At 41.8% G+C, this 12,109-nt stretch overlaps 1 protein-coding gene across 1 annotated transcript in view; it reads left to right on the top strand.

The window, feature by feature from the left end:
- HECW2 (HECT, C2 and WW domain containing E3 ubiquitin protein ligase 2) overlaps nucleotides 1-12,109 on the top strand; it is a 307,281-nt gene that overhangs the window by 207,689 nt on the left and 87,483 nt on the right. Inside the window, 3 exon segments of the mRNA XM_046019114.1 lie at nucleotides 25-128; nucleotides 630-754; nucleotides 9,609-9,794. Coding sequence (XP_045875070.1) covers nucleotides 25-128; nucleotides 630-754; nucleotides 9,609-9,794 — 415 coding nt within the window.

Below are 12,109 nucleotides of genomic sequence, written 5' to 3'. Positions count from 1 at the left end.
GTAATGCTAGGCTACTGATTTTAGGTACCAGAGTATCCGCAGAACCATGACGAACGAGAGGCCTGAGGAAAACACCAACACTATCGATGGGGCAGCGGAGGAAGCTGACTTTCACCAAGCCAGCGCAGGTGAGAGCCCGTGGGCTGGTTTGGTTTGTAATCTCACAAAAGTAGAAAACAAGTAATAAGGATCTCCAACAGATGAGGTTTTTCTTTTAGTGAGCTTTTAATCTTCAGTCAGATCTGGTATCCAGTGCAAATAAGAGAATTCACCAGAGACCTCTTCTAATCCTCGACTTTTTACTAGTGCTAAGAGAAGAATCACAAAACCGGATAGAATATAAATAACTAATCTCTAGATGTGTAGGATAGAGGAAAATGATTGAATCTGATCACTTAAAACATGTAAGCATGCATTAAAATATTAATAGTGGCTAGAAGTACTCCATTCCATTCCAGTCGGGCTTACCTGTGAATTTACATCGAAGCAAAGAGTGTTTGGAGGATGAAAATAATAGTAAATGATGTAGCTATTCTTTGGCTCTTTTAAAACATAGATGGAAGTGAATAGATGTGTTTCCACTACATGGAAAGAGTTCCCTGAAAGCCTTTGTGGTCTGCCCCATCCAGATTTCCGGCGGGAGAACGTCCTGCCCCACTCTACCTCTAGATCCAGGCTCACGTTGCTGTTACAGTCTCCCCCTGTGAAGTTCCTCATCAGCCCAGAGTTCTTCACCGTGCTGCATTCTAACCCTGTGAGTACCGAATCTGAGAGTTCGCCGCGGGGAGAGGGGCAGGCCAGGGGAATTATCCTGGTTTGCATAATGAATTGTGAGAATGGTAAGAGCTGTTTACTGAGCACTAAGTGCGTTCCAAGGTCTGTGTTCAGCACTATGGATGTTCTAACCCATTTGCTCCCAGTACACCTAGAAGTCAGATGAAATTTCCATTTTTCCAGATAAAGAAACTGAAGCAGAGAAGTTAAACTTTCGTAAGATACGGGCTTCCAGTGATGGAATGACCGAGTCATGGGACTTAAATCTATAGCCTAGGAAATACGGCCAATGTATTGTCAGAGCACTGGATGGTGACAGGTGGTGGCTATAGCACCCAGGACACCCTGAAAGTCAAGTTTGAGCCTGGGAAGGTGGGCAGAAGCCAGGTTACATGACCTAGACTCATCATGGGACACTTCTAGGAAAGGGTAAGGCTCTTATACAAAGGACAGTGGGCTAACATTTGCAATTGTTACAGTAAAACATCATTCTGTGGCGGGAAGAGCTTTAGGTTTGAAGTCAGATAGCTCAAGTTTTCCTTTGTTTATCTGTTTGTCCCTTTGTTCATGCATTCATTCAACCAGGATTTATTAAATGCTGTGATTTGGGGGCACCTGGGTGGCTCAGTGGGTTAAGCTGCTGCCTTCGGCTCAGGTCATGATCTCAGGGTCCTGGGATCAAGTCCCGCATCGGGCTCTCTGCTCAGCAGCGAGCCTGCTTCCCTCTCTCTCTCTCTGCCTGCCTCTCTGTCTACTTGTGATCTCTCTCTGTCAAATAAATAAATAAAATCTTAAAAAAAAAAAATGCTGTGATTTGGCTGGTACAGTCCAGACTGGGGATAGAGTGATCAATAGGACAGAGCGGATTATGATAACAAACCAGTGAACCAGAAAAGCTAATTCATGTGGTGCGGTGTGACGTGAGGCACCATACATGGGGTGAGGGTGTCCTCGAGGATGAGCTCCTGGAGGCACTGCTTTAGATGGGGTGGACAGGAAGACCTCTCTGGGGAGCCACATTTAAGCTGTTTGTAAAATCTCCAGAAGCCAGTAGGGTAAAGGTCTGGGAGCAGAACCTTCCTTGCCAAGGAAAAACAAAGGCTCTAAGGCTTGAATGAGTCTGATGTGGTATAGAATAAGATCAGAGAGGTGAGCAGGTCAGAATGTAGGGCTGGTGTGATCTGGCAACAGTTTGGGCTCTATTCGAAATGGATTTCTTCTAAAGGGATTTCCTGTAGGGGTGTAATGTCAATGTTTGTAAGTTCCTTCTAGCTGCTTAGCTGAGCAGGCAAGGCTGGCACCAGGGACACAAGTGAAAAGGCCCCACAGTGAGACAGAAGGAGCTGGGACTAGTGCAGTAGCAGTAGAGATGGTGACAAGGGGATGAATATGGGACATGTTTGGAGGAAGAGCAGACATTCTTGTTAATACTTTAGAGGGTAGGGACAAGAGAAAAGAAAGGCTTCCAGAAAGAGCAGTTGATTGGATAGTAGTGTTCAAGGGTTTGCTGATAAATGTTCCACAACAGCTGTGGGAGAATGTGTGTGTGTGTGTGTGTATCTTCCTGAGTGGAGGATGTATAGCACACAGTTTACAAATAATAATAAAATACACAGAATGCTTTTGTTGCTTGTTGCTGAAGTCTGACATCAGTAGCCAACCTAAAGTTGTAGTTTACAGACAAGTGTAGTTCCAACATGTATCTTTTCATCTACGTTAACCGTTAAGACAACAGTGAAGCAGGGAAGACGCTAGTTGGAGCTTCACGCTCCCGTGTTACTGAGGTCAGTAGTACCTTCTCTTTTAGCCACATAATAGTTTGTGAATACCAGACTTAAATATCTTCGTGGGCATGTGGCATGCTCGCAGGCATGTTGTATGCAGCGGAACAGCACAATATAAAGTTTAATCTGTTTTATTAGCATTTTATTTTCTCCATCAGTTTCTTAAGTCTAGACCTGACATCTAGGAAAAAAAACAACAAATTTTTTGTAAAGGCCCAGAAAGTAAGTATTTTCAGCTTCTTATATTTTCAGCTTCTTTCAACATGGAAACAAGTGGACGTGGCTGTATCTCAAAAAACTTTGCAGACGCAGCCAGCCAGCCCACGGCCCCATAGTTTGCCCACACCTATCCTGGGCAGCCCACAGAATGATATCAAGGCCTGGTTTGCATTTACTGATTTCTGTGATGTTAATACTCCCAACTATAGCTAATTTTAAGCTACCAATATGACCTCACCAGGTTGTCAAGGCAGACTGCCTTCTTGGGTGCAACTTCCTCATCACTACAATGTTTCAAGTAGAGGCCGGAGTCACAGTTGTTGGGTTGTGGTTAAAGGCTGTAGCTTTTAAACTTGGTCAAGTTCTATAAATATATGCATATTCTTAATTCCCAGCTCTTAGAGATCCTGGTTCATTAGGTCTGGAGAGTCCCCAAGCATCTGTTTGTTTGGTTGATTGGTTGGTTCCTTAAGTGATTCTGATGCAACTGGTCTATGACCTGTAACTTTGGAATTCCTAGAATAAGAGATGTTGTGTTTAGTGACATCACTGCTTTTGTCACAACGGTAACACATCTGGACTTTGGACAAATAACAGATTTTAACAGTGTGAAAATACTCACCAGCTTAAAGGTTTTTTGTTTCTTTTGTCTTGGTGTTTTCATTGTTTTCCCCTTTTCTTGGGCATGATTTCAGAACATCTTTTGCTGGGAAGCCAGTCTTGATTCTAGAGTATTCTCTTGAAAGCGTTTTAATTTTTTTTTTTCCTACCTGAACTGCCTTCATTACTGGCCACAAAGATCCCATGCTGCACATGTATGCATTTGTGTAGGATCGGAATTCTGTTGGGTTTAGGAAGCCTCATTTCCCTGACTTCTCTGTGGCAGGAGTTAAAGTAGCTGGATTTATCTTGCTGCTGATCTCGAGGTAGAATTTACGGAAATAAGTTCCACAATTTGTTGTTTTTTTTGTAGAGGGTATTACTTGATGGAATCTCTTCTTTTTCCTAGATTATGTAACAAGATGCTATGAGATAAACTTTCATTTGGCTTCCTTGTTTTAAGATTTATTTTCTAGTCTTTTTTTTGCTTGAATTGTTTATTACCCATAAGTGTTTCAGTAGACTCCCTATTTATATTATTGGAAATTTCAACATATAAAAGGAGTATATTGATTTAAAAGCCTTCCTAATTCTGTCTTTTTATGATTTGAAGATAATCAGTTTATATTAAAAGTAATAAAAAATAGATTTCATGTAACAGTAACTTAATCATTTTTATTGAAAATAATGAAATTAAGTAGATATATAGTTGTAATAACTCTAAAGGAAAACTTAAAACAAAATACTGTTTTTTGTATTTTGTTTTCAATTTTTTGCATTGTGTTTGCTTTAAGGTATATACTACTGCCCTCTACTGGTATGATCAGATTTCTTCCAAAATTGTATTCATAAACAATTTCTGAAAACTCAGGATCTAATTATTAGTGTCATATCTTTTATAGTTGGTATGCCTGTGTTTGTCTAATTAATGTAATATATAAATATGTCTCCTAATATGTAACTGAATAATGTTTCCAACATACATGCCAAAAACTATTATTCTAGCTTTTATTAAGCTGTAGAAATACATTAATTCTACCATCTAAACTCCTTGGTATTTAAAGGGCAAAAATTATTCAAAAATACATAAATATATTCTTATAAGCCAGGAACTCATGCTATTGCAAAATAGATGAATTGATAGTTTACAGTTTGTCTTGCTAGTAAGTTAAATTTTCCCTCCATTTTACTCTTTAGCTAGCTGAAAATAATGTAAAATCCCTTATGATTAAAAACACAGACTGTGTAAGACAGGGCTATTTTCATATCCCTACATACATTTTATGGAAGCAATGTTACTTGATTTTGTTTATAATAAATTTTGTTTTGTGAATAAGGTATACGAATGCTCAGATCTGCTCCCTTGTGAACATGAGAGACATTCACTGTAGATGAGTTATTATATTTTCTAAGTGTGGATTCAGAATACCTATTCTTTTTATTTCTTTTTGTTTTTAAAGATTTACTTATTTGAGAGAGAGAGGGTTTGCGTGTGTGCACACACATGCAAGTGGGGGAAGGGGGAGGGAGACTAGCAGACTCCCTGTTGAGAAGGTGGCTGGGCTCCATCCCATGACCCTGAGATCAAGACCTGAGCTGAAACCTAGAGTCAGATGCTTAACTTACCGAGCCACCCAGGCACCCCTCAGCATGCCTATTCTTGATATAGGATTATGAAATATGAAAGACAAATCTTATTTAGCTTTGATGTACTTACCTATGTTATTGCAAAGAACAGAATTAGATGAAATCAAGACTGGGCCATGTCCTCCTGGACGTATATATGGTCACTGTAACACGAAAGAAAGGAAGGAAGGCAGGCAGGCAGACAGGCAGGAAGGAAGGGAAAAAGAAAAGAGAAGAAAGAGAAGAGAAGAAAAAAGAAAGAGGGAGGGAGGAAAGAAAGAGTGAGGAAGAAAAGGAAAGGAAGGGAAAGGAAAGAAAGAGAAAGAAGAAAAAAGGATTACTATTTGCACTGTGGTTGGTTGATAAGAAATGAGTATTTTACATAATGTTCTTATTCTGCTGCCAAATGGCAATAACATTCCCCTTAACTCCTCTCAATATTTTTCATTTCTAACACCTCAAAACCCTCAACCAAACAAAACACATTAAGCTCAAAGGAATGTTATTTTAACAGAATTCCAGTAAAGAAGTTCAGTTGATCATTCACTCAACCATCAGATGTTCATTTCTTGCCCGGAAAATGGGAAACAACCAAGAATAAGGCTAGGAAAGGAGCTTTGGAGTGGAGAAGCAGTAACAAAAGGGGACCTTTTCCATCACACGTGAGATAGTTTGAAGGCGATCCGTCTGCTGTTAACAGTCGCCGGCTCTCCCGGTTCTCCTGGTGACTCCATGTGCAGCCGCTTCCAGACAAGATCATTCCGTGCGTTACCATGAGATTTTATCCTGGGATGAAACGGGGCGCATTTGTTTTTTCCTAATCTACTTTGGTTTCAGGTTGAAAGTCACATCCATTTACTAAATCTTTTTCTGTAAGTCCAAAACAAAACAACGGCCCAAGCACCGAAAACCCCTCACCCAGTGACGACCACAGAACCACCGAGGGAGAACAAAATGCCTCTTTTCTCCCACAGCTTTGCTAGTATTTGCTTCCCGGAAGACTAAGCTCTTGTCGTCGAATCCTACCTGTCTAGTGTTTCCGAAGCGCTGGGACCCTCTCATTGGTTGCTCTGCTGGTTCACTCTGTGTTTCGGTATTTTCCCTGCTTCTGTGCCCTTTGATTTCCAAACTCTACTTTCTGCCTCCGGGGAAACTCTTCCTCCCACCTTTTCCTATAATGTGCCTTCCCGTCCTTCTGAATGATGGGGCTGTGCTCATCTCTGTATCCTTGGGGTTTAACACAGGGCTTGTGACATAATTAATGAAAGGTTATGAAAACCTTCTTTAGTTAATAGAAAGTGGGATGCTGGCCCATTATCTTCAAAGACCTCAAAAGTAGAAAACAATTTTACTGCTATCATCTGTTTTAACTTAGGTATGGTAGGTATAATCCCTCATATATCCCTTCATTTACTTCTACTCTATATTTTTATAGTGATTTTTACTTCTTCAAAGCTGTTTTACATCCTTTGTTTCACTGGGCTTGAGTCTCACATGCCTATGAAGAAAGCAAGGCAGTTACTATGATCCCATGTTACAAGTGAACAAAGATTTAATCTCTGAGGCAGAGAGTAAATGATTTTCTTTGTCTCTGTCCATGAGTGACAGGGCTGTGACTAGAATCTTCACTATGGTTTCATATGAACTGGACTCTAAGTACGCTTTCTGAAATATATATACATATATACACACACATACATACACGTCTAAAGTTACATATATAAATATATATCCAAAATGGTATATATTTAAAAACAAAAAATAGAATCAACATATGTATAAAAACATGTGAACATACATATGTGTATAAATGTCATGTGTATACACATAAATACATATATAAATATATATTCATATGTTTAGATATATTTACTTTTTCCTTCTAGAAATGTAGCAGTCTGAAGGGATGTTCCCATTTGCCTTACAGGTTTTGTATGGACACTTATAGTCTGTGCATGTTCAGACTTGAAAAAGCTATGGTTCCAAAGATCGTTGGCTGGTTACTGAGAAGAAATCTTTCTTGCACTCACTTTGCTTTGGTAGGTGGTTTTTTCCACCCCACTCAAACTCGGCACTATGTGACGTATCTTTCGGAGAGGAGAGGAGGAACACAAAAGGATGTAATTAATTGTAAGACCGGCCTGAAGACTCCTGAGTGCAGAGAGCCGTGCAACCCCTGGGAATGACTTCACCTCACGCCTAGGGCTGCGACAGGTTCCCTCACCTAATTACTACTTCTTGCCCTAATGAAGTTTTCCTTCTCTTTAGTAGAACGAGGAGCATTTCTGGTGCCCCAGATAAAGGATCGGCATGTGGCCTATTTACTTAGATTAATGGGGGGAAGAAGAAATCAGGGACCAAGAGATACGCCTGTTTGGAACAACAGTTAATATAATGCTTTATCTGACAGAATCATCCTGCAGTAATGCGCCCCAAAGAGACGGACTGGGGAGTATGACTTGAAAGTTCACTGCCAACTGCCGCTCGAGCTAGTGTGGTCTCGGGCCTCTAAGCTTGCAGTGGCTTCTGTGAAAATACATCAGCAGCACAGAGCGAAATGCAAAAAACAGATCCTTGCTGATTGTGCATAAAACACCAAGGCAGGGTCAGCCACAGGCTAAACTATTAGTTAGCTAATGTTCGTCTCTGACAACCTCCAATTTCTTTTATTAGTCTCCTTCTCTGCTTTCATGGTATCACTTTCTTATTCTCTCATGCTCTCTAATTGCCCGGAGCCCCTGCGTCGGCTTGCCTGTCGTGGCCGTGCACTGTGCTCTGAACCTCACAATTTCTCACAGCCATCAAATCCTCCTCTCAGTTAGACTGTCAGGTTGAACTACAAGCTCAAAGTGTTTTATACTCAGGTGTGCTGAAGAATTAGCGCACTGGTGTTTGAGGATAGTTCAGTGTGGCCGGCCAGCCTGCCTGCCTGCCTGCCTGCCTTCCTACCTCCTCCCCCCGTCTTTTGTTTTGATAGGACAAAAGTATTTTAGTAAAAGGCATATAATGATGGAATCAATCGGAAAAACTATATAAAAGTCATTTTATATAGTTTAGGCTATATATCAGTAACAGAAACTAACAGATCTTGGTGGCTTAAGCTGACAAAGTTCTGTTTCTCATCCCAAATTGGGTCATCAAGGTTCTCTGATCCCTGTAATTATTCAGGGACCCCGGGACCCAGACTGGGGAGCCACCACCATTTCAAATATCCCCAGTTGCAATGATAACTGTGCCAAAGGCAAGAAAGCTCTAGAAGGACTGACATCATCAATAAATACTTTGACCAGAACATGACATATGTTAGGGGATCCTGGACAGACAAGAGCAATGTTAACTGTCCTCATACTCATTCATCGTTCATCCTCAGTAACTACCACAGTACTGGGCATAGCAAAGACAGTAAATGTTTATTAAAATGAAATGGTTTCCAGAGATCCTGGTTTCTTTTGGGTTTGCTTTGGTTTACCTTAGAATGAAACAAATACCAGAACCACAAAGTTAGTCTGAAGGCCTCCAGACCTAGTGGCACTGGGATGCTAAAGGTAAGAAGAATCCTTTAAATCCATCTGAGAAGAATCGAATTCCGGAATAGATCGTTCACAACCGTATCGATTTCATGACTATCATATTCTTTCTGATAATGCAAGGAAATAGCTCCATACAGTTATTCCTTTTCTACTTCTTGGCACGTAATATTGCGCAATGGACATTTGTTGACTAACTTATATGTGGATAACCCATGGCTTATGGCTAATTTCTAGAATCTTGTTTAAGTATCATAGAGATGAAGGCTACAGCATTTTTCACAAGACAATTACTTTTTTGTGTGGTTGTATAGTGGGATTTTGTTAAATGTGCATTTCAACTGTATAAATTCAATATACACACACGCATGCACACACACACACACACACACCCAAAAAAAGAAAGAAAAAAAATCCTATATACAGCCCCAGCAGTTTTGCCTGCCATTGCACTCACTGAGATTATGCCTGGAAGAAGGTGTGAGATGAAGAACTGTATCTGTGTGGTCTCAGTTGAATTTGACTCTCAGGGAGAGCAACTCAACCCATTGCAAATACTCTGATAGTCAGATATATGGCCAAGCGCTTTTCCTGTACAACTTTGCTGCTAAATGTATGACAGCTGCTTCCCTGGCACTCACCCAAAGACCAGGGATCTCTTCCATTGCTGGAGGGAACGGGCTATGTTGGGGTTCCCTGTGAGATGGAATATTTGTATCTGACATGGTGTGACTATGACTGTGTGGTTTTTGCCTAAGACCAACTTTAAGACCTTACATCCTCGGTGGAATGAGATTCCACAGCAAGCATTCTTGTTCTTTAGAAAACTAGACATCATCCATGAGGATCCCTTACTTTCTGTCGTCTTGCTGTGTTTTTGTTGTTGTTGTTATTGTTTTTGCTGCTGTGTTATTTTGATCAAAATACTGTGCTCAGCCTGCTGTTTCCACATGCGAGTCTAGAGCTGTGTGGAAGCTTCTATGCCTACTGGACAACTGTATACACTAATGTTGCGTGGGAAGCACGTTGCTGTTGCAGGTCCAAGCGGGTTGACAGGGTTCTCCTTTCTTTCCCCCAGAGTGCCTACCGCATGTTTACAAACAACACGTGTTTGAAGCACATGATCACCAAAGTCCGGCGAGACACCCACCACTTTGAACGCTACCAGCATAACCGCGACCTTGTGGGATTCCTCAACATGTTCGCCAACAAACAGCTGGAGCTGCCGAGGGGCTGGGAGATGAAACACGATCATCAGGGCAAGGTAACACGAGGGCGTCGCCGTGGGGAAGCGGCTGAAGGACAGCGGGCTGCCTGTGGCTTTGGCATTGGCTCAGCCGTTCAAGGAGGGGAAAGGCCTCTGTGGGGTGAGACCTTCCATGTCCAGGTTCAGGGGAAACCTGGAAAAGCAGGTTGTCTCTACAGACAGTTACTGTGCTGTTCTGAAATAGTGTCCGGAGTGGACAGGTGCGAGGGCATTTGTTCGGCGAAATACTCCCTTTTGCCTGAATATTCTTCTGTCTGCGATCTCTCCCCACTTTCTGCTGTTTAGAGAAAAGTTTTCTTAGGCTGGGACACTTCCTCCTTGTTAGTTACGCAGGTTGTGTTATGGGTAGTTCATCGAACAGTTGTAGTATTGTTTGGGGAAAGTGGCTAGGAGGTCAGTAAGCAACTGCCCAGCTATACTGAGGCCTCGTTGTCGTCGTTTCAGAACCTGGTTTTGTTAGCCTGTTCGACAAGACTCACAGATCGATTCACGCGCGATGAGAAGTGCGCACCAGTGTCGTAGAGGCCAGAGGAACCGCGGCCGCACTTCCGTCATAGCCGGGGCTCCAGAGAGCCAGGCTATGATCAGGATGTGGTCATGAGTAAGAAATCAGAATGAGAAAGTTAGTAATTTTTCTAAGGTGTTTCTCAGCTAAGATTTTATGTTTTTAAATACTCTAGTTTAGTACCTATTCTAGGCCATGAACTGTTTCAGACCTTTATACATAGAAGTTCCTCACTAGAGCTCTGTGAGGCAATGCTGCTGTTACTAATGCCATACAGACACGGAGCCTCAGGTCAAGAATGGTGTGGTGGCTTGCCCCAGGTCACAGAGAGGGGCAGTGACTGAGCTGCGCTCCAGCCCAGGCATCCTGGATCACAGTCCACGCTCCCAAGCAGGGCCTGCTCTCTGTATAGTACACAACCAGCCTCCATTCCCTTAGCTGTCAGAAGACTGAAATGCATGACTTGAAGGATGGAGGGGATTAAAATGATACGATATTTAAAGTATTTAATCATGCTTCACCCATTCGTTCAACAAATATTTATAGAGCACCTGTGCAAAACAGAGAAGTCATCTGCTTCATAGGAATGCTGTGCTCACGGTAGAGACAGAAAATAGACAAATTGCATGCCAGATGCTAACTGATGCTGTGATTTTAAAAAACCAGGGGATGGGGACTAGATAAAGACAGGAGTACAGAATTATTTTGTACAGGGTGTCTGGGGAATGCCTCCCCGGTAAGGTTAGATGTGAACAGAGACCTGAACAAAGTGAGGTGTAAACATATAAGGGAAAGAGCGTTCAAAGCAAGTGAAATGTTAAAATACTCAATAAATGCCATTATCCCCCAAGGTGACCTCTAGCAACAATAGCACAGTTGCATCTTACTCATCTTGAGCTCGGCTTCCAGCAATCTTATCTGAGAACCTATAACCAGCCCAAACAGATGTTTTAAAAAGCATGTACTTTAACACATGGGAGGAGCTCTCAGACTCTCAATGAAACTATTGACTTGATTTCTGTAAATTTCTTTAATCAACCTTTAATTCTTAGCCCAGAGAGGATTGGTGGTCTCAAGCATGAAGTGTAGTATAGATCAAAGAGAATGGATTTGTGGTTATATCCCTGGCAGGGACACTCAGACACTAAGACACTCAGAAGGGGGAAGCAGGACCATCTGGCACTTCTGGAACTTTCTCCTCCAGAGAATTATGTCACACTGCTGGTGCTAAGTTTGGTTCACCAACCTGAGAACCCAGTGTTTGTAAACGTTCTACTGAATGGAAGGATGTAGATGGTCCAAGTAAAGACTTTGGGAAGTACTGATGGTATTACACCTGGGTATAAAAGAGCAGTACCATACCAGGAATTCAGCTCTCTTCTCAACTCGACAAGATTTACCTAGGGAGTTATGCTCATTAGACAGCCATGGGTCTGGCTCAACTTGAGATAATACTGCCATATATTTTTGCTCTGAGGCTTAACTTGCTAAGTCACTTGTACCCTTCACTAAAGGCTATCAGGAGCTTGTATTTACCTCATGGGGCAGCCCCTTCCTGCCAGTCATAACGTGCCAGCCAGACCCACTGCAGGAGAGAGCTGCTTAATAATAATCCTGGACCTTGAGAAAAGTTTTAGTTCTGTTTAGGACACTATTTAAGAAGAGTTATAGTGTATTCTTAGGAACAAGTTCTATCTGATAGCCTTTATAAAAGTGTTCCTAGTTAAGCTGAGGTAAACACACATCTCCGCTATGTGTGCAACACAACTGTCCATTTTACTTGCTGAGGCTTTCAGACTTATTTGGG

Source organism: Meles meles, chromosome 9, assembly GCF_922984935.1.
Source record: "Meles meles chromosome 9, mMelMel3.1 paternal haplotype, whole genome shotgun sequence".
Classification (NCBI taxonomy): domain Eukaryota; kingdom Metazoa; phylum Chordata; class Mammalia; order Carnivora; family Mustelidae; genus Meles; species Meles meles.
This window is presented reverse-complemented; position numbering and strand designations above follow the sequence as displayed.